Source organism: Carcharhinus amblyrhynchos, chromosome 11, assembly GCF_965287045.1.
Source record: "Carcharhinus amblyrhynchos chromosome 11, sCarAmb.v2.hapA, whole genome shotgun sequence".
NCBI lineage: Eukaryota > Metazoa > Chordata > Chondrichthyes > Carcharhiniformes > Carcharhinidae > Carcharhinus > Carcharhinus amblyrhynchos.
In genome coordinates, this window is record NC_137334.1 from 19,923,553 (window position 1) to 19,944,399 (window position 20,847).

Consider the following 20,847-nt stretch of genomic DNA (forward strand, 5'->3'; position numbering starts at 1 on the left):
TACCATCCCCAAAGAGACTGATAATTTTAAAAAAGATATTTGAATTTCGACTCAAAGGAATTTACACGTCAAGATGTCACGTTTTAAGACTTTTAGTGTAACAAACAAACTAAAAACAATATTGTCCAAACATTTGTTAGGCGTCAGCTAATAGACTAAACTACAGAAGAGATAACATCTGTTAGTTTCTGAATGTGTCTGATAACCCCATGCTATACTTATACAGTGCACCATGTTCGCCACAGGATTACAGCCTTTGCAGGATCCTTTGCAAGGTTACTCTCAGTTTCCAGTAGGTTCATTTCTCCCTGTTTCACCAAGTTAGGATGTCCAATGACCATCAAGTGCCCTTTCCTTACAGTCTTTCAAAACACCCCTAACTGATCTCCAGCAGCTTACCTCACTCCTTTCCCTAGCCACGCTAGGACCAATCATTCAGCATCCTTAATTCCTGCTGGTTCTATCTCCTCAACCAAAGGACAAATGACCCCCAGCATTCTGCCTGGTAGCTAACAGAACACAGCCTTTCCCTGCTGTTTGTCCAGGCTGTTGGTTTCCTTCTCTTCCTCTCTTTAACTCCTCCCCTCCCCCCAGCGTAAAGTTTGAGTTCCAAATTTACAAACCTTTCATGTGGAGAACTGCTTCCTTGCCTCATCTCCTGACTCTGTTTTCAGTTTCTGCCCCCATGTTCCGGTCTCTTTGCGCGCGCGCACACACACACACCCCCCCCCCCCCCCCCCGAGCTTTCAATCATCATAACCTCAATTACAGCGTCTCTTGATCTTCTGTTCTTAAGAAATATAAGCCCAGTCCATGTAACCTACCTCATAATTCAACTACAAAGGGTCGTGAATGTGGCCCAATCCATCACGCAAACCAACCTCCCATCCATTGATTCTGCCTACACTTCCCACTGCCTCGGCAAAGCAGCCAGCATAATTAAGGACCCCACGCGCCCCGGACGTTCTTCCTTCCACCGGGAAAAAGATACAAAAGTCAGAGGTCACGTATCAATCTATTCAAGAACGGCTTCTTCCCTGCTGCCATCAGCCTTTTGAATGGACTTAACTTGCACTAAATTCATCTTTCTCTACACGGTAGCTATGACTGTAACACTACATTCTGCACTCTCTCCTTTCCTTCTCTATGAACAGTATGCTTTGTATAGCGCAAAAGAAACAATACTTTTCACTGTATGTTAATATATGTGACAATAATAAATCAAATCAAAAACCCTGTTCAGCCTGCACTGTACCCCCTTCCAAGGCCTTTCCACCTTTGCTGAGGTGTGTTAGCCCAGAACTGAGTGCAATTACTCCTGTTGGGATCTGACCTGAGTTTCATATAGTTGTATCAGGACTTCCACTGTCCATTAATCTTTCTAAATCCTGTTTTACCCCTGTTCCCTTTAGCTCTCTGGTGATTTTTGTACAGTGAGCCCTTAGTCTCTATTGTTTAACCCCAGCTCTTGGGTCCTCATCACTGAGAGAGACTCTGATCTTTGTTCAAAGTGGAGGACACGCAGGGCAGGGTAGTTGTACGAGGATGCAGCGGCGCGGGCTCGTTGGGCCGAAGGGCCTGTTTCCCGTGCTGGGTTGTTCTTTGTTGACCATATGATTGCCCATGTTCAGCTCCATCTGCCACAGTGTTTATCCACTCACTAAGTCGGTTCGTGTCTCATGGCAACGCCATACGCTTACCAATAATCTGTGCCACCTAGCTTGGTCCCTGTTGTCCGTGTTGCCCTGCGTTTTATTGATGTGTGTCACATGGAGCTCCTCAAATCTGTGGGATTGAAGTCTCTGTTTTCTCCTCAGGTTTCTCAGCTGGATAGGCAGGAAGATGCTGGACTCTGACATCGGGGTGGTGGAGGATTGGCTCTCCCAGTTCAAGGTAATATCGCTGTGAATGGGCATGCCGAACGCCATTCCCCTTTATCCGCACTCTACCACCGAGATCCCTCCGCTAAAGTGGAAATATTTATCTGGGCTGCCTGTTCCCATTGGGCACATGTCTGACAGGAAGTGCCCAAGCATCTGCAGTGATCTGAACTGCTCCAGGAGCAACACCTGAGGTCACATGGAATCACAGGACTGAGACAAACAGGCACACGCATGCACCCTGCGAGCACGCACACCACAAACACACACACACTCCCCAACCCAGCTTACACCCATACACACATACACATATGCACGCACCCATAGCCACACATTCACAGATCCGGACACCCCTACACCTAAATCCAGACATACACCCACACGTACATGCACTCAAACCCACTCGCAACCACATACCCATACGCACGCAACTATGCACCCACCCATTCAGGCCACATTTGCGCTCATGGCGAGGGTCTCTGTGTGTGTAAAATGCCCACTCTTTCTCATCCCCTCTCACTCTCGCGCCCGTGTGATTAGACCCTGGCAGCTCGGCAAAGGGTAGTTAAGCTTTGTTGTGATGGTTCTCAGTGCCCAACACTGTCTGTTGCCATTATGCTGAGACCTTAAGACAGACTTTGAAACCTCTCCCTATCTCCCTCTGTCTTTTATAGACTTTACCTGAAAATCAGATATCCTGTTATGCAGCAACCCTCCACCAGAAGACAGATATTGTGCCGGCTCTGTACAAGGTCATCCAGGACCCCAACAATGAGGTAAGGCTCCAGCAGAGAGTGTCTGGTGTCAGCTCAGAGAGGTGAAGCTCCTATTCTGTAATGGCCACAGGGGATGTGAATCCTGACACTTGCTACCTGTGTTACAGGAGCTCTGGCAGGTGAGGTGTTGTGCCTTGCTGCAGGTCCTTGGCTCTGTGTGCTGTAGCTTCCTGCAGTTATCCTGCTTGTCTTGATTTTCATTTCTGATTTTATAAACTAGAAGCTGGAGGAGGCCATTTGGCCCTTCGAGCTTGCTCAGCCATTCATTATGATCACGGCTGATCATCAAATTCAATATCCTGATTCCTCCCCCCCCAATATCCCTTGGTCTCTTTAGCCCCAAGAACTATATCTAATTTTTTTTTGAAATCAGACAATGTTTGGGCCTGAACTCTGTTCTGTGGGAGTGAATTCCACACGTTCACCGCCCTCTGGGTGAAGAAATTTCTGCTCACCTCAGTTCTAAAAGGTTTACCCCTTATCCTCAAACTATGACCCCTAGTTCTGGACTCCCCCACCATCAGGAACATTCTTTCTGAATCTACCCCATCTATCCCTGTTAGAATTTTATAAGTTTCTGTGAGGTCCCCTCTCACTCTTCTGAACTCCAGTGAATATAATCCTAACTGACTTAGTCACTCCTCATATGTTAGACCTGCCATCCCAGGAATCAGCCTGGTAAACCTTCACTGTACTCCCCCTATAGCAAGGACATTCTTCCTCAGATAAGGACACTAAAACTGCACACAGTACTCCAGGTGTGTCTCACCAACACCCTATATAATTGCAGCAAAACATCCGTATCCCTATATTCAAATCCTCTCGCTATGAAGGCCAACAAACTATTGCCTTCTTTACTCCTGTTGTAGCTGCATGCTTATTTTCAGCAACTGATGCATGAGGACACCAAGGTCTCACTGAATATCCACCTCTTTCAATTTACACCTATTCAGGTAATAATCTGTCTTCCTATTATTGCTACCAAAGTGGATAACCTCACATTTATCCACATTATACTGCACCTGTCATGCATATACCCACTCACTCAGCCTGTCCAAATCACGCTGAAGCATTTCTGCATCCTCGTCACAGCTCACCCTCCCACCAGCTTTGAATCATTTGGAGATAATACATTTTGTTCCCTCTTCCAAATCATTAATATATATAACGTGAACAGTTAGAGTCCTAGCACTGATCCCTGCAGAACCCACGAGTCACTGCCTGCCAATCAGAAAAAAAGACCCATTTATGCCAACTCTTTGCTTCCGATCTCCCAACCAGCTTTCTACCCATCTCAAGACATTACCTGCAATCCCATATGCTTTAACTTGACACAGTAGTCTGCTGTGTGAGACCTTTTAAAAGCCTTCTAAAAGTTTAAATAAATCACATCCACTGGTTCTTCTCAGTCAACTCTACTAGTTACACCCTCAAATTTCCAATAGATTCATCAAACACAATTTCCCTTTTGTAAATCTATGCTGACTATGTCTCACTATACCACTGCCTTCCAAATGCCGAGTTATAAAATCCTTTTCAGGGGTGTATTTAAATAACAAGCTCATAAAGAAATGAAAAGGAATGAATTAATTCCTGATTACAATATGTCCAGTTGGTGTGACTTCGCAGCAGAGTCAAGTGTGACTGATATAACAAGGACTCATTTATGTTGGAGGTTGCCGTTTGCAAGGGAACTTTGGGATGTTTTGATTTACCTCACTGTTAAGGATGTTTATGTCAGCTTCATCCTTTGAGGCAGGAGGCAATGGCATAGTGATGTTGTTACTGGACTAGTAGCCCAGAGGCTCAGGCTAATGCCACGAGTTCAAATCCCAGCACTGGTGAATTTAAATTGAGCTGTAAGTGGAATCTCAGTATTGGTGACCTTTAGAATATCATCACTTGTAAAACCCATTTGGCTCACTAATGTCCCTTCAGGGAAGGAAATCTGCCGTCCTTACCCGGTCTGGCCTATTTGTGACTCCAGAGTCACAGCAATGTGATTAACTCTTAATTGCTCTCTTAATGGCCAAGCGAATCCCTCAGATCAAGGGGCAATTTGGGATAGGCAACAAATGCCAGCCCAGCCAGCGATGCCCATGACCTGTGAAAGGATTAAAAGTAAGTACGTCACCCGGACATGGGAATATGCCAGGCCTAAACACACAACAGTAAAGAGTGCCTAGACCTGGCACTTCTTGATTTGGATGAGAATATAGGAGGCATGTTTGCAGATGACACCAAACTTGGTGGCATAGTGGACAATGAAGCAAGTTATCTCAGATTGCAATGGGATCTTGATCAGTTGGGCCAATAGGCTGATGAATGGCAGATGGAGTTTAATTTAGATAAATACGAGATAATGCATTTTGGTAGATTGAACCAGGGCAGGACTTACTCAGTTAATGGTAGGGCTTTGGGAAGAGTTACAGAGCAAAGCGATCTAGGGGTACAGGTTCATACCTCCTTGAAAGTGGAGTCACAGGTAGACAGAGTGGTGAAGAAGGCATTCAGAATGCTTGGTTTCATTGGTCAGAACATTGAATACAGGAGTTGGGACGTCTTGTTGAAGTTGTGCAAGACATTGATAAGGCCACATTTGGAATACTGTGTGCAATTCTGGTCATCCTGTTATAGAAAGGATATTACTAAATTAGGAAGAGTGCAGAAAAGATTTACTAGGATGCTACTACCAGGACTTGATGGATTGAGTTATAAGGAGAGGCTGGATAGACTGGGACTTTTTTCTCTGGAGCATAGACGGCTGAGGGTGATCTTATAGAGGTTTGTAAAATAATGAGGGGCATAGATCAGCTAGATAGTCAGTATCTTTTCCCAAAGGTAGGGGAGTCTAAAACTAGAGGGCATATGTTTAAGGTGAGAGAGGAGAGATACGAAAGGATTCAGAAAGGCAATTTTTTCACACAGAGGGTGGTGAGTGTTTGGAACAAGCTGCCAGAGGTAGTTGTAGAGGCAGGTACAATTTTGTCTTTTAAGAAGTGTTTAGACAGTTACGTGGATAAGATGAGTTTGGAGGGATATGGGCCAAATGTGGGCAATTGGGACTAGCTTAGGGGTTTAAAAACAAATGGACAAGTTGGGTTGAAGGGCCTGTTTCCATACTATAAATCTCTGACTCTATTCTTGCTTTTAGGGGTAGCATGGTGGCACAGTGGTTAACACAGTAAAAAGTCTGACAACACCAGGTTTAAGTCCAACCGATTAATTTGATAGTAAACTCACTAGCTTTCGAGGTTTCCCTCCTCTTCAGGTGAATGGAGAATTCTGGCCTCAGACAGTTTACAGATTACTGATTAGAATGCGAATCTTTACACCTAACCTGCTGTTCAAGTCCTAAAGTGTCCGACAATGTGAGTGGAAGGAGCACTGATCACAGGTTAAAGAGATGTGTATTGTCTCCAGACAGTACAGTAAGTGAGGTTTTGCAAACCCAGGCAAGTCATGGGGGTTACAGATAGTGTGACATGAACCCAAGATCCTTGTTAAGACCGTCCTCATGTGTGCGGAACTTGGCTGTCAGTCTTTGCTCAGCGATTCTGCGCTGTCGTGTGTCGTGAAGGCCGCCTTGGAGAACGCTTACCCGAAGGTCAGAGGCTGAACGCCCGTGACCACTGAAGTGTTCGCCAACAGGAAGAGAACAGTCTTGCCTGGTGATTGTCGAGCGATGTTCATTCATCCGTTGTCGTAGCGTCTGCATGGTCTCCCCAATGTACCATGCTTCGGGACATCCTTTCTTGCAACGTATCAGGTAGACAACGTTGGCCGAGTTGCAAGAGTATTTACCGTGTACCTGGTGGATGGTATTCTCATGTGTGATGATGGTATCCATGTCGATGATCCGACATGTCTTGCGGAGGTTGTTGTGGCAAGGTTGTGTGGTATTGTGGTCACTGTTCTCCTGAAGGCTGGGTAGTGTTCGCAGCAACCCCCAGGTCCCTCTGCACCATAGCATGCTGCAGCTTTTCACCCTTTAAATAGTAATCCCTCCTACTATTATTCCTGCCAAAGTGGATAACCTCACACTTGCTAACATTGTACTCCATCTGCCAGGTCCTCACCCACTCGCTCAGCCTATCTAGATCCCTCTGCAGACTTTCCACACCCTCTGCACAATTTGCTTTTCCACTTATCTTCGTGTCATCAGCAAATTTTGACACCCTACACTCAGCCCCCTCCTCCAGATCATCTATATAAATGGTAAGTAGCTGAGGCCCCTGCACCGATCCCTGCGGCACTCCACTAGTTACCAACCGCCAATCAGAATAGCACCCATTGATACCAACTCTCTGCCTCCTATTTGACAACCAATCCTCTATCCACACTAACACCTTACCCCCAACTCCATGCCCCCTAACCTTCTGAAGCAACCTTTTGTGCGGCACCTTATCAAACGCCTTTTGAAAATCGAGAAACACCACATCCACTGGTTCCCCTCTGTCTACCACACTAGTCACATCCTCATAGAATTCCAATAAATTTGTCAAACACGACTTCCCCTTAACAAATCCGTGCTGCATCTGCTCTATCAAACAATTCTTCTCAAGGTGCCTCGCTATTTCTTCTTTGATGACGGATTCAAGCATTTTTCCAACAACAGACCTTCGGGTAAGCATTCTCCAAGGTGGCCTTCATGACACACGACAGCGCAGAGTCGCTGAGCAGAGACTGATAGCCAAGTTCCGCACAAATGAGGACGGTCTCAACAGGGATCTTGGGTTCATGTCGCACTATCTGTAACCCCTGTGACTTGCCTGGGTTTGCAAAACCTCACTTACTGTACTGTCTAGAGACAATACACATCTCTTTAACCTGTGATCAGTGCTCCTTCCACTCACATTGTTGGCCACTTTAGGACTTGAACAGCAGGTTAGGTGTAAAAGATTCACATTCTAATCAGTGATCTGTAAACGGTCTGTGCTTTATATGCTCTGTCTGAGGCCAGAACTCTTCATTCACCTGATGAGGAGGGAAACCTCGAAAGCTAGTGAGTTTACTATCAAATAAATCGGTTGGACTTAAACCTGGTGTTGCCAGACTTTTTACTGTGTTTACGCCAGTCCAACACCAGCTTATCCACATCATGGCACAGTGGTTAGCACTGCTGTCTGACAGGAACCTGTGTTCAATTCCAGCCTTAAACAAAGAAGAACAAAATCAGCCCAGGAAACAGGCCCTTCGGCTCAACGAGCCCGTGCCGCTATCTCAACACCACCAGTCCCCCTCTCCACCCACGACCCCTGTCTAATGTTTTATGGCCATCCAGATTGCGGGAAACTGATTTAGGGACAATTTATTCGTGCCAATCAGCCTAACAGCACATCTTTGGGGTGTGGGAGGAAACCGGAGCACCCGGAGAAAACCCACGCAAGCACGGGGAGAATGCGCAAACTCCCACAGACACCGGCCCAAATCCATGTGTCTGCACAGCAATCAGCGGTAGTCACTGAGCTGTCGTCTTGCCCAGTATCTTGTCCAGTTTAGGCACACACTAACGACATGAAGCACTAGGCCAATCTCGAACAACCAAGAACAGCCCCAGTACGACCCATCGCATGTGTGCCCCTCGTTGGACACGAGGTGGACCGACTTAAAACCTGTGAATGAAAAGAGAAAAAACATTATTATCATACCATACCCATTTACATTACCAGGGACTCCCCAATGCTAATGACCCTTATTTAAAACAATCTCCTATATCCACCCATCTCCAATCCAGTCATGTGCCTGTCTAAGTTATTCTTAAATGACTCTAGTGTGTTTGCCTCCACCACCTTACTTGGCAGAGCATTCCATACCCCCACTACCCTCTGTGTGGAAAAGCCTCCCTCTAATATCTGTGTTGTACCGCTCCCCCCTCACCTTAAGTCCATGGCCCCTTGTCCTACGTGTCTCTATCATAGGAAATAGCTTACCTTGGGTCACAGTCCATGTGGCGTTTACATGTTCTCCGTGTCTGTGTGCGTTTCCTCCCACACTCGAAAGATGCATTGATTAGGTTAATTGGCTGTGCTAAATTCACCCTAGTGTCATGGGATTAGCAGGGTAAATGTGTGAGGTTATGGAAATAGGGCCTGGGTGGGATTGTGGTCAGCGCAGACTTGATGGGCCAAATGGCCACCTTCTGCACTGTAGGCATTATGATCCCTCTTGGTGGTTTGTTGCGTGGAAAGGTGTGGCAATCTTTTCCATTTTGACCTCTTGCTCTGTCTCCACAGTTACTGGAACCTGTCTGTCACCAGCTGTTTGAGCTGTACCGCAGCTCAGAGGTCAGGCTGAAGAGGTTCACGCTGCAATTCTTGCCTGAGTTGATCTGGGGATATCTGTGCATCACAGCAAGCAGAGAGAGACAGAGCAATGGCTGCATTGAAGCCCTCCTCCTGGGGATCTACAACCTGGTAAGCTGTGTGTCCATCTGTCTGTCTCTGGGTGTGTCTGTGTATCACACGGATGGGCGTCAGTGAGTGAGCGAATGCTCAGAGTGTTTATATTTGTCCCCTCTCTTTTCTGGTTTGTTTTAATTCTTTTGCAGAATGTGGGCATTGCCGGCTAGGACCAGCATTCATTGTCTATCCCAAATTGCCCCTTGAGAACGTGCTGGTAAGCTGCTTTCTTGAACCGCTGCAGTCCATGTGGCATAGGTACATGCACAGTGCTGCTAGGGAAGGGAGTTCCAGGATTTTGACCAGCAACAGTGAAGGAATGGCCAGTATATCTCCGAGTTGGGATGGTGACTGACTTGGAGGAGAACCTCAGGTGCTGGTGTTCCCAGGGATCTGCTGCCTTTGTCCTTCTGGGTCGTAGAGCTCACAGGTTTGGAAGGTGCTGTTCTTAGGAGCCTTGGTGAGTTCCTGCAGTGCATCTTGAATCCAGATCGAATCTGGATTCGATTCGATTTGACCCAGAATCGAAGCCAGGGACCCGGCTTCGATTCGGGCCTCAGTTCGCTGTGTGGAGTTTGCACATTCTTCCCATGTCTGCATTGGTTTCCTCTGGGTGCTTTGGTTTCCTCCCACCGTCCAAAGATGCATGGGTTAGGTGGATTGACCATGATAAATAGCCCCTTAGTGGGGTAAATATGTGGGGTTACGGGGATAGGACCTGAGTGGGATTGTGGTCAGTACAGACTTGATGGGCTGAATGACCTCATTCTGCACTGTAGGGATTTTATGATTCTATCAGAACTGGGAACTGTGGGCCAAAAACACACACGCACACGCACAATGTGTCACTTTTTATCAAACACACTGCTTAATAACCAATAGAATACACATCGTCACAATGCACATCAGCACTACTCAGAATATTGCATCCCATCCTCCACAGTTAGAATCATAGAATCTACAGTGCAGAAGGAGACCATTCAGCCCATCAAGTCTGCACCGACCACAATCCCGCCCAAACCCTATCCCCTTAAGCCTACATATCTCCCCTGCTCGTCTCCCTGACATTAAGGAGCAATTTTAGCATGGCCAATCAACCTAACCCGCGGATCATTAGACTGAGGGAAGAAACCGGACCACCTGGAGGAAACCCTGCAAACACGGGACAAACATGCCAACTCCGCACAGACAGTGACCCAAGCCGGGAATCGAACCCAGATCCCTGGCGCTGTGAGGTAGCAGTGCTAACCACTTTGCTACCGTGCTTCCCTTGTTGACATCCTGAAAATGTGTCCCATCTGATATCTTAAAAATTTCAAATGTAATGTACAAAACTGTTAGCACTCGAATAATTAGTATCATTGAATATAAATAGAATGTCACCTCTGAGGCAGTGTCACTGAATGTACAGCCACTGCCCCATCAGGGCAAGCTGTAACAAGGCACAGTGGGTAAGTTGCTGCTCTTAGTGAGTTTGTGTGGGGTCTCTGGCCTCTTCCCTCTTTTCACGACTGGCAACTCAGTGAGCAATGCTTCAGCAGCTGTGAGAGGTCCAGCTACGATTGGCATTGATCAGATTCTTACCGCTTACCTGGGAGTGGAGGCTGAATAGACACAAGCTCCAATCTCAAATGGGCGATTTCCCGTTATCCCGGCAGCAAGAGATTTTTATGGGGATTACGATTCCCTGTTCCTGCACTTGAATTCATCTCTGGCCTTCATGAGATCAGCTTATAGCCAGCTTTCACCCCCTTGCTCGTCCTCACCGAGGGAAATGTAGGCCTCACACTTCCAAAGTCTGAACGTTAGTGTCCTGTAGCTACAGAGTTAACAGGGTACATTGTCAGTGTACCTACAGTCTCCCGTAGCTCCATTGTTAACAGTGGCATGATGGTTAGCACTGCTGCCTCAGAGCACCAGGGACTCGGGTTCGATTCCTGGCTTAGGTCAGTGTTTGTGCACAGTCTGCACCTTCTCTGTGTGGGTTTCCTCCAGGCACTCCAGTTTCCTCTCTCAGTCCAAAAGACATGCTGGTTAGCTGCATTGGTCATGCTAAATTCTCCCTCAGTGTACCCAAACAGGCACCGGGGTGTGGCAATTAGGGGATTTTCACAGTACCTTCATTGCAGTGTTAATGTAAGCCTACTTGTGACACTAATAAACAAAACTTTAAATTTAACAGGGTGTCCTGTAGTTCCACTGTTAAGAGCATATTGTCAGTGTACAGTAATGTCTAGCTGCAGTGTTAACAGGGTATATTGTCAATGTACATTGTGTCTTGTCACTCTGATGCTAATAATGTATACTGTCGGTGCACAGCGTATCTGTAGCCCCACTGTTGAGGGTATACTGTAAGTGTACATATGATACCAGATGGTAGACAATAACAACCCGTTACAGTAATTCTGTTAAGAGCACAGAATTGAATCACAGTCTGTTATAGTACAGAAAGAATTTGAATTCCAATCTGTTGCAATTGTTCTGGACAAGGGAGGAGAGACAAATAATGACCTCCCTCATTCCCTTCCCCTCTATCTATATTCAGTGCTTTATTTTTTGCAAAGGTAGATGTGTATTTCTAAACTCCTAGTATCGTGTCATCAGTTCCAAAGTTACCGGCAGCAGACAAAACAAAGTACGTAATTGATTTGCACGCTCACACAGACAGATCTAAATGCCATGTCAGTCACACACCACACACTTCAGAAAGATACAATTAAAGAAGGTAGTGCACTTTTACAGTATTAAACCAAAAAATTTGTTGATGGTTATCGTGGACCAGATTCTCCAGCCGTGCTCGCCCCAAAACCGGAAAATCTCACCCGAGGTCTACAGATCTTTCCATGGTCCACCCCTGTGAATCCTGTGGCGGGTGGAACAGGAAAATTCACCCCATCATGGCTTTGGGAGCCCAGTGAAAATGGAAGCTTTTCCTATCCTGAATGGTAGTTTGGATAAATTCAGAGAAGCCGGGGTCGGTTATCAGGTTCTAAAAAAAAACTTTTAAGCCTCTTAATTCTTCAGAAGTGCAAGTGGCGCAGCCTTTCTCCGCAGGATTGTCTTGTTGGTGTTATTCTGCAAACGGGCTCCAGGTCTCTCCTGAGTTTTGGATGAAAGGGTTTCAATACCAAAGAACTAGTTTCAGTCACATGGTCAACAGGTGATGCAATGGTTAGCACAGCTGCCTCACAGCACCAGGGACCCATGTTCAGTTCTGGTCTCGGGTCACTGTCTGTGTGGCATTTGCACTTTCGTCCCATGTCTGCGTGAGTTTCCTCCGGATGCTCCGGTTTCCTCCCACAGTCCAAAGAAGTGCAAGTTAAGTGCATTGGTCATGCTATATTTTCCTCAGTGCGTCCAAACTGGCGCCGGAGTGTGGTGACTCGGAGATTTTCATAGCAACTTTATTGCTGTGTTAATGTAAGCCTACTTGTGACTGATAAATAAGCTTTACTTTAGATGGCCATTCATTTACAATAGAAGCTAGGTGATCATCTTTCACACTTATGTTGTAGCTAGCTGGTCTTAGCAGTATTCCTTCCACACGTCGTCACCCTGGGCACGTCAGGCGGAATTGCATAAGGGAACGTTGTGCAGCCATGTCCGCTTTGGGTGTCTGAGGTTGGGTTGACCTGGGTAAGGTGTTTGCTTTTCTGCTGCAGTTTCACATTGTTGTGTCGCGTTGCGATCATTGCGCTGATTCATGATGTGATTAGTGAGCAGTAAGACAGGTTTTGCTTTGCTGCCATCAATTCAAGTCAGTCTGTCTTGTTTTTCTATCATGAATAGTGACAGACGCATCAAATAAAATTGTTTTTGTGTGAAATGGGAGCTAATGACTTTGTTTTGCTTTCCTCGCAGGAGATAGTCGATAGAGACGGAAACAATAAGGTGCTGTCTTTCACTATCCCGTCACTATCCAAGCCATCAGTTTACCATGAGGTGAGTTGCCTTTGATGGAGCCATCATTCACCCTCTCCCCGCCCTTCCATCCCTCTGGAGGTTCCTGAAAACTGGGACTAAATTCCGAATGCAACAGGTTTTTGATGTGATTTGATTTATTATTGTCACGTGTGCTAATATACAGTGAAAAAGTATTGTTTCTTGCATGCTATACAGACAGCATACCATTCATGGAGAAGGGAAAGAAAGAGTGCAGAATGTAGTGTTACAGTCATAGCTAGCATGTAGAAAAAGATCAATTTAATGCGAGGTAAGCCCATTTAAAAGGGAAGAAGCTGTTCTTGAGTTGGTTGGTATGTGATCTCAGACTTTTATCTCTTTCTTCCAGTGGAAGAGAGAATGTCCAGCCTGCGTGGGGTCCTTAATTATGCTGACTGCTTTGCCGAGGCAGCAGGAAGTGTAGATGGAGTCAGTGGATGGGAGGCTAGTTTGTGTGATGGATTGGGCTACATTCATGATCTTTTGCAGTTCCTTGTGGTCTTGGGCAGAGCAGGAGCCATACCAAGCTGTGATACAACCAGAAAGAATGCTTTCTATGGTGCATCTGTAACAGTTGGTGAGAGTCGTAGCTGACATGCCAAATTTCCTTAGTGTTCTGAGAAAGTGGATTCATCAAGTTCACAAGTAGCTTCATCTGTGGTGAGATTTTCTGTCTGAAACCTGGTGAGTGGCTTCCCCTGGGAAGGTGATGAAGGAATAGCCATTCTCCTCTCCCACTGTATTGATCACAAGAGCCTAGTCTACCCCTCACCTTGTAGGGGTGGGCGGGGGGTGGGGTCCAGTTGGGGATCTAACTCTATCTGCTAATCCTGGCTGGGCAGTATCGCTAATGAGGGCTTAGGGGCTACTTTGATCCAGTCTCTCAATGGGGGTATCCCAGACATTGTCTGGGCCACTGGGCAGCAGTCTGGAAAAACTGCTCAGCAAGTCAGTGATAGCGTAGGGAGGGGAGAAAGAGTAATCCTCCAGAAGTATTCAAACACCAGGGAAAAGTTCCATAAGAAATTACCCTGAATATTATCATGATTTATTTAGATTTCCAGAAGGCCTGCGACAAGGTACTGCATAGGATAGTGTTAAATAAGTTAAGTGCCTATGGTGTTAAGGGTAAGATCCTGACATGGATAGAGGATTGGCTAACTGGCAGAGAATGGAGATGAAGGGGTCTTTTTCAGGATGGCAGCCGGTGACTAGTGGTGTTCTTCAGGGGTCAGTGCTGGGATCACAACTCTTCACAATATACATAAACGATTTAAAGGAAGGAACTGAAGGCAGTGTTGCTAAGTTTGCAGATGATACAAAGATATGTGGAGGGATAGGTAATATTGAGAAAGTAAGGGAGCTGCAGAAAGACTTGGCCAGGTTGGGAGAGTGGTCAAAGAAGTGGTAGATGGAATACATTGTGGAAAAGTGTGAGGTTTTGCACTTTGGAAGGAGGGGAGGCACAGATTACTTTCTAAATGGGAAATGCTTAGGAAATCAGAAACACAAAGAGACTTGGGGGCCATTGTTCAAGATTCTCTTCAGGTTAACATGCAGGTTGGCAGTTAGGAAGGCAAATGCAATGATAGCATTCATGTCGAGAGGACTAGAATACAAGAGCAGGATGTACTCCCGAGGCTGTATAAAGCTGTGGTCAGACCCCATTTGGAGTACTGTGAGCTGTTTTGGGCACCAGTTCTAAGGAAGGATGTGCTGGCTTGGAAAGGGTCCTGAACTCAAGGATCCAACTGATGTCCTCCTCCTCCTATATTCTATAAGGCCATAAGACATAGGAGCAGAATTAGACCACTCGGCCCATCAAGTCTGCTCTGCCATCTAATCATGGCTGATATTTTTCTCATCCCCATTCTTCTGCCTCTTCCTCGTAACCCCTTATCCCCTTATTAATCCAGAGGAGGTTCACAAGAATGATCCTTGGAATGAAGAGTTTGTTGTATGAGGAAGGGTTGAGGACTCTGGGTCTGTACTTGTTGGAATTTAGAAGGATAAGGGGGGATCTTATTGAAACTTACAGGATACTGCAAGGCCCGGATAGAGTGGACGTGGAGAGGGTGTTTCCACTTGTAGGAAAAACTAGAACCAGAGGGCACAACCTCAGGCTAAATGGACGATCCTTTAAAACAGAGCTGAGGGGAAATTTCTTCAGCCAGAGAGTAGTGAATCTGGGGAACTCCTTGCTGCAGAAGGCTGTGGAGGCCAGGTCATTGAGTGCCTTTAAGACAGAGATAGATAGGTTCTTAATTAATAAGGGATCAGGGGTTATGGGGAAAAGACAGAAGAATGGGGATGAGAAAAATATCAGCCATGATTGAATGGCGGAGCAGACTTGATGGGCCGAGTGGCCTAATTCTGCTCCTATGTCTTATGGCCTTATAGAATATAGGAGAAGGAGGACATCAGTTGCACCCTTGAGTCCTATTATTCAGTGAACACTGAGACCAAGCTCCACGTACCTGCATTTTCCCATATCCCTTAATATATTTGGTTAAAAGGAAGCTATCTGTATTGGATTTACAACTAACAGCTGAGCTAGCATTATTTGCCACTTGCAGAAGAGAGTTCCAAACTCCCACCACTCTGTGAGCAAGAGTGTTTTCTAATTTCACCAATAGTCAAAGAGAAACATAGCATGGAAACAGGCCCTTCGGCCCAACTGGTCCGTGCTGACCATGATGCCCTCCCAGCTAGTTCCAAATGGCCGTGTTTAGCCCCTAGCCCTCTAATCCTTTCCCATTCATGTCCTTATCCAAAGGCTTTTTAAATGTTGATCTTTCTCTATGCCATAGTTATGTCTGTAACATTACATTCTGCACCCTTCTCTTCTCTATGAACGGTACACTTTGTATAGCACATGTGTAGTGAAAAAATTTGGGATTTTTCACTATCCCAATTCATGTGACAATAAATCAAGTCAAATGTTGTAATTACCTCAACCACTTTCTCTGGCAGCTCATTCTATATACGTACCATCCTTTGCCTGAAAAAGTTACCCCTCAGGCTCCTTTTAAATCTTTCTCCCCTCACCTTGGAATCCCTACAATGCAGAAGGAGGCCATACAGTCCATCGAGTCTGCACTGGCCACAATACCACCCAGGACTGATCCCCATAACCCCATGCATTTATCCTAGTTAGCCCCACTGACACTAAAGGACTATTTGGCATGGCCAATCCACCTAACCTGCACATTTTTGGAACCTATGCCCTCTAGTTTACAATTCCCCTTCCCTGGGGAAAAAGATGATGTGCGTTCATCCTATCTATCCCCCTCATGATTTTGTGTTGTACACCTCAATAATAATGATAATACACCTCAGTTGTTAGCACTGCTGCTTTAGAGCGCTAGGGACCTGGGTTCAATTCTGGCCCCAGGTCACTGTCTGTGGGGAGTCTGCATGTTCCCCCCATGTCTGCATGGGTTTCCTCCAGATGCTCCGGTTTCTTCCCACAGTCCAAAGATGTACGGGTTAGGTGGACTGGCCATGCTAAATTGCCCCTTAGTGTCAAGAGGACTAGCTAGAGCAAATGCATGGGCTTATGGGAATAGGCCCTGGGTGGGATTGTAGTTGGTGCCGACTCGATGGGCCAAATGGCATCCTTCTGCACTGTAGGGTTTCTATGCATTCTATTCTAGGGTCACCCCTCATTTTCCTACATTCCAAGGAATAAAGTCTTAGTCTGGCCAACCTCTCCCTATAACTGAGGCCCTTTAGTTCTGGCAGCATTCTTACAAATCTTCTTTGCAGTCTTTCCAGTTTATCAACCCTGAAAGGTTTGGCTGTAGTTTGTGGACTCCTCGACTCACCAACCAGTGGAAACAATTTCTCTCCAGCTGCCCCATCAGTTCCCATGCATATCTTGTTATCTTTGTCCGTGACTCAGTAACTCCACAAGAATGCAACAGTCTTGTGCTCAAGTTGAAACAATCCACAGTGGTGGAACTTGCACTCTTTGATAAGATTATTGAGATCAGGATAAGATTTTCCCCCCCAGTAACAGACACAGACTGGCAAAAAGCTCACTGTGTGCTACACAAGCTGAACATACTGCCTTGCCTTGTGTGGCGTGTCACCCAGAACTCAGGCAAATGGCCTGAAATTCAGATCTCAGTTCTGACATAGTTCTCCCTTCCTGAGCCAGAAAGTTATGAGTTCAAGTCCTACTCAAGAGACTTGAGCATGTAGTCCTGGCTGACACTCCAGGTACAGTAAGACCATAAGATATATGAACAGAATTAGGCCACTCGGCCCATCGAGTCCACTCAGTCATGGCTGATATTTTTCTCATCCATTCTCTTGCCTTTCTCCATAACCTCTGATCCCCTTAATTAATCAAGAACCTATCTATCTTTGTCTTAAAGACATTCAATGACCTGACCTCCTCAGCCTTCTGTGGCAGAGAGTTCCACAGATTCACCACTTTCTGGCTGAAGATATTCCTCCTCATCTCTGTTTTAAAGGATTATCCCTTTAGCCTGAGATTGTGTCCTCTGATTCTAATTTTTCCTACTAGTGGAAACATCCCGTCCACGTCCACTCTATCCAGGCCTCGCAGTATCCTGTAAGTTTCAGTAAGATCCCCCCTCATCCCATGAGTACAGACCCAGAGTCCTCAACCATTCCTCATATATAATAAGCTCTTCATTCCAGGGAACATTAGTTCTAAGATCCAAGGGTGCAGCCTCAGAGTAAAGGGACAGCCCTTTAGGACCGAGTTGAGGAGGAATTTCTTCAGCCAGAGGATGGCGAATTTGTGGAATTCACAGAAAGCTGTGGAGGCCAGATCATCGAGGTGTAAAGTTTGTTTATTAGTGTCACAAGTAGGCTTACAGTAACACCGCAATGAAGTTACTGTGAAAATCTGCTAATCATCACACTCCAGTGCTGTTCGGGTACACTGAGGGAGAATTTAGCGTGGCCAATGCACCCTAACGAGCACGTCTTTCGGACTGTGGAAGGAAACTGGAGCACCCGGAGGAAAGTATACTTAAGACAAAGATAGATGATCCTTGATTAATAAGGAGGTCAAAGTTTCAGGGAGAAGGCAGGAGAATGGGGTTGGGAATCATATCAGCCATGATTGAATGGCAGAGCAAACTCGATGGGCCAAATAGCCTAATTCTATTCCTATAGCTTAGGTCCCAATCAACATCATTCAAACAGGTGATCAGGTCATTATCTGCTGGACGTTTGTGGAATCTTTCACTGGCTGTAAAATGTTTTGAGACATTCTGAGGCTAGTGAAAGTTGCTACAGAAATGCACCTTTATTGTTATTGCTGTATTAGTGAAGCGCAAGCTGTGGTCGATCAGCCCTGCATGGTTCTGGCAATTGGAGTGATAGGGTGTTGAACCTGGGCCAGGTTTCTTTCCACCGGTGGGTTATTTGGTCAGAAGGCCATCCCCGCCCTTCCGTTGTGGCTGCCTGCTCACTAATTCGATCTTAAAACACCGCCTAGTGGACATTCACTGAGCCCTTTGCTTTCTCTAAGGAGCCATTCTGTGTACACGTTACCCACATGTCGCCAGTCAGGGACCCCCAGCAGCTGAACACAATGGGTAGTGCTGGAAGGAAGCCCGATGATTGGGTAGAAGGTGACTCCAGCACCCCTCCTCCACAGCTGCTTTACCCCAGCCCCCGATTCAGCCCTGGGTGATTCATTGCTGAGAGCCGGCTCTGCTGTTCTGCTGGGTTGGAGCACTGCGGGGTTCAGAAGCACTGAGCACTCCTCTGCATTAGAATGTCAGCTCCTCCCAGAGTAAATCCCCATCCTCTTTTAGTTCACCCTGTTTCAGCCTTGGAGTCGTCCACCTCCCCCAGCATCGAAGCGTTACATTGATGTTGGGTTAACTTGTGAATTGAGTCATGAGATAAATCTTTCCCCCATAACCCTTTACCATCCAGCTGTTTAGAGACTGGGCAACAGGCTACCCAATCTCTAAACAGCTGGCTGAAGAAGGGTACACCCCTCTGGAGGACAGTTGCTGGACTCTGCCACCCACTTGGGTGTTGCCTTGGAGACTAAACTAACAGGAGAACAAAGAAGGAACTCACATTTCTACAGCCCTTTCATAGAAACATAGAAGAAAGGAGCAGGAGGAGGCCATTCAGCCCTACGAGTCTTTATTCATGGCTGATCATCCAACTCAATAGCCTAATCCTGCTTTTTCCCCATAACTTTTGATCCCAAGCGCTACATCTAGCCACCTCTTGAAAACGTTTCACGTCTTCAGGGCATCCCAACACCAGTCAGTTATTTTTGAGGCGTAGATTGTCTGAGTTTTATGAAGAAGTGCTGCAGTTAGGGCTGGCACAGTGGTTAGCACTGCTACCTCACAGAACCAGGGACCCAGATTTAACTCTGGCCTCAGGTCACTGACTGTGACGAGTTTGCATGTTCTCCCTGTGTCTACATGGGTTTCTTCTGAGTGCTCCAGTTTACTCTTTGTCCAACGCTGCGTGGGTTAGGTGGATGGGCCATGCTAAATTGCCCCTTAGTGTCCAAAGATGTGTAGTAAATATATGGAGTTACATGGATTGTGTGGGAGGTGGGTGAGCCTGAGTAAGATGTTCTGTCAGCCAGTGCAGACTCGATGGGCTGAATGGCCTCCTTCTGCATTGTTGGGATTCTCTGATTGATGGTCTCTGCTGCTTGGACCAATGTTTTACTTCCAGGTTTTTAATTTAAACTGAGTTCTCAAACTGCTGGGTGGGGTTTGACCTTGCACTGTCCAGATTACTCCAGTGACTATCAGCACGTGCGGAGCTTAACCAAAAATGAAAAAGCCTCTCGCTTTGTGTTAACATGCAGCCTTCAAGCATCGGTTCCATGGCCCTGACAGAAGGAGCACTCAGTCAGCACGATCTCATCCGGGTGGTGTACAGTGACCTGCACCCTCAGCGGGAGAATTTCACAGCACAGAACAGGTAAGGGAAGCAGCTCGGGCTCCTATCCCAACAAACTTGGGCACATGCTTACCCTCTCCCACCCCGAGCTTTCTCAGTGCACGTTGTCCCCCTATGGTTTCGCAGTGTGAGATTGTCGAGCCGACAGCCAGATTAATCCAAAGAAGGATATTAAGCATGGGCTTTCTGTTTTGGCAAATGAGCAAACTGGCTCACTGGGCTTCCCAGCCCTCTGCACAAGCTTTGCCAGTCAGAGGCCATCATTTGCATTGGTTTTCCCCACCCTGATTTTTGCCAATGGTCCTTCTCCAGACATCAGAATCCTACCACTTTCTAGCGGCATGACCTTTCCTTTGGGGTCAGCAACGAATAAGGGGAAGGTTGTTGTTTATCCCAGTAAATGGCCAGAATGAGGTGCAGCATGATGCCAACAGTGATGCAATAATCCATGTGTCGGCTATGGCAGCTCGTGGAGTCTGTCCTCTCGCTTTGCCCAATGTTTGCTGGGTGGTGCCCCCAAAGTATCGATAACCAGTGAACTCCCCTTAGCTCTGGCGAAGGATCATCCTGACTCTGTTCTCTCTGCTGTCAAACCAGCTGAGATTTTCCAGCATTTTCCTGTTTTTGTCTCCTCCTTGCTCATGGCGAGAGATGCAGTGGGCTGTAGCGAATAATCTGAAATGACCAGTTCTTAATATTACCCTTGCGCTTTGAGGCACTAACCATTTGCTGGTCTTTTGCTCTACTGATGCTCAAGGGCACGTGGCCAGATTGCCAGAGTTGTAATGTAACTGAATCTGAGAGCCAGTGAAACCATAGACTTTAGGGGCATCACAGTGACACAGTGGTTAGCACTGCTGCCTCACAGCGCCAGGGACCTGGATTCGATTCTGGCTTGGGTCGTTATCTGTGTAGAGTTTG

General features: G+C 46.4%; 1 protein-coding gene across 2 annotated transcripts in view; it reads left to right on the forward strand.

Annotated features, from left to right (window-relative positions):
- Positions 1–20,847, forward strand: part of LOC145349961 (hyccin 2) — a 54,354-nt gene that overhangs the window by 10,754 nt on the left and 22,753 nt on the right. For both annotated transcript variants that reach the window (XM_080198694.1, XM_080198696.1), the window contains exons 2-6: positions 1,818–1,893; positions 2,555–2,656; positions 8,893–9,072; positions 12,919–12,999; positions 19,832–19,947. In XM_080198694.1, coding sequence (XP_080054820.1) covers positions 1,843–1,893; positions 2,555–2,656; positions 8,893–9,072; positions 12,919–12,999; positions 19,832–19,947 — 530 coding nt within the window. In that variant the 5' untranslated portion in view covers positions 1,818–1,842. The remainder of the gene's footprint in view (positions 1–1,817; positions 1,894–2,554; positions 2,657–8,892; positions 9,073–12,918; positions 13,000–19,831; positions 19,948–20,847) is intronic.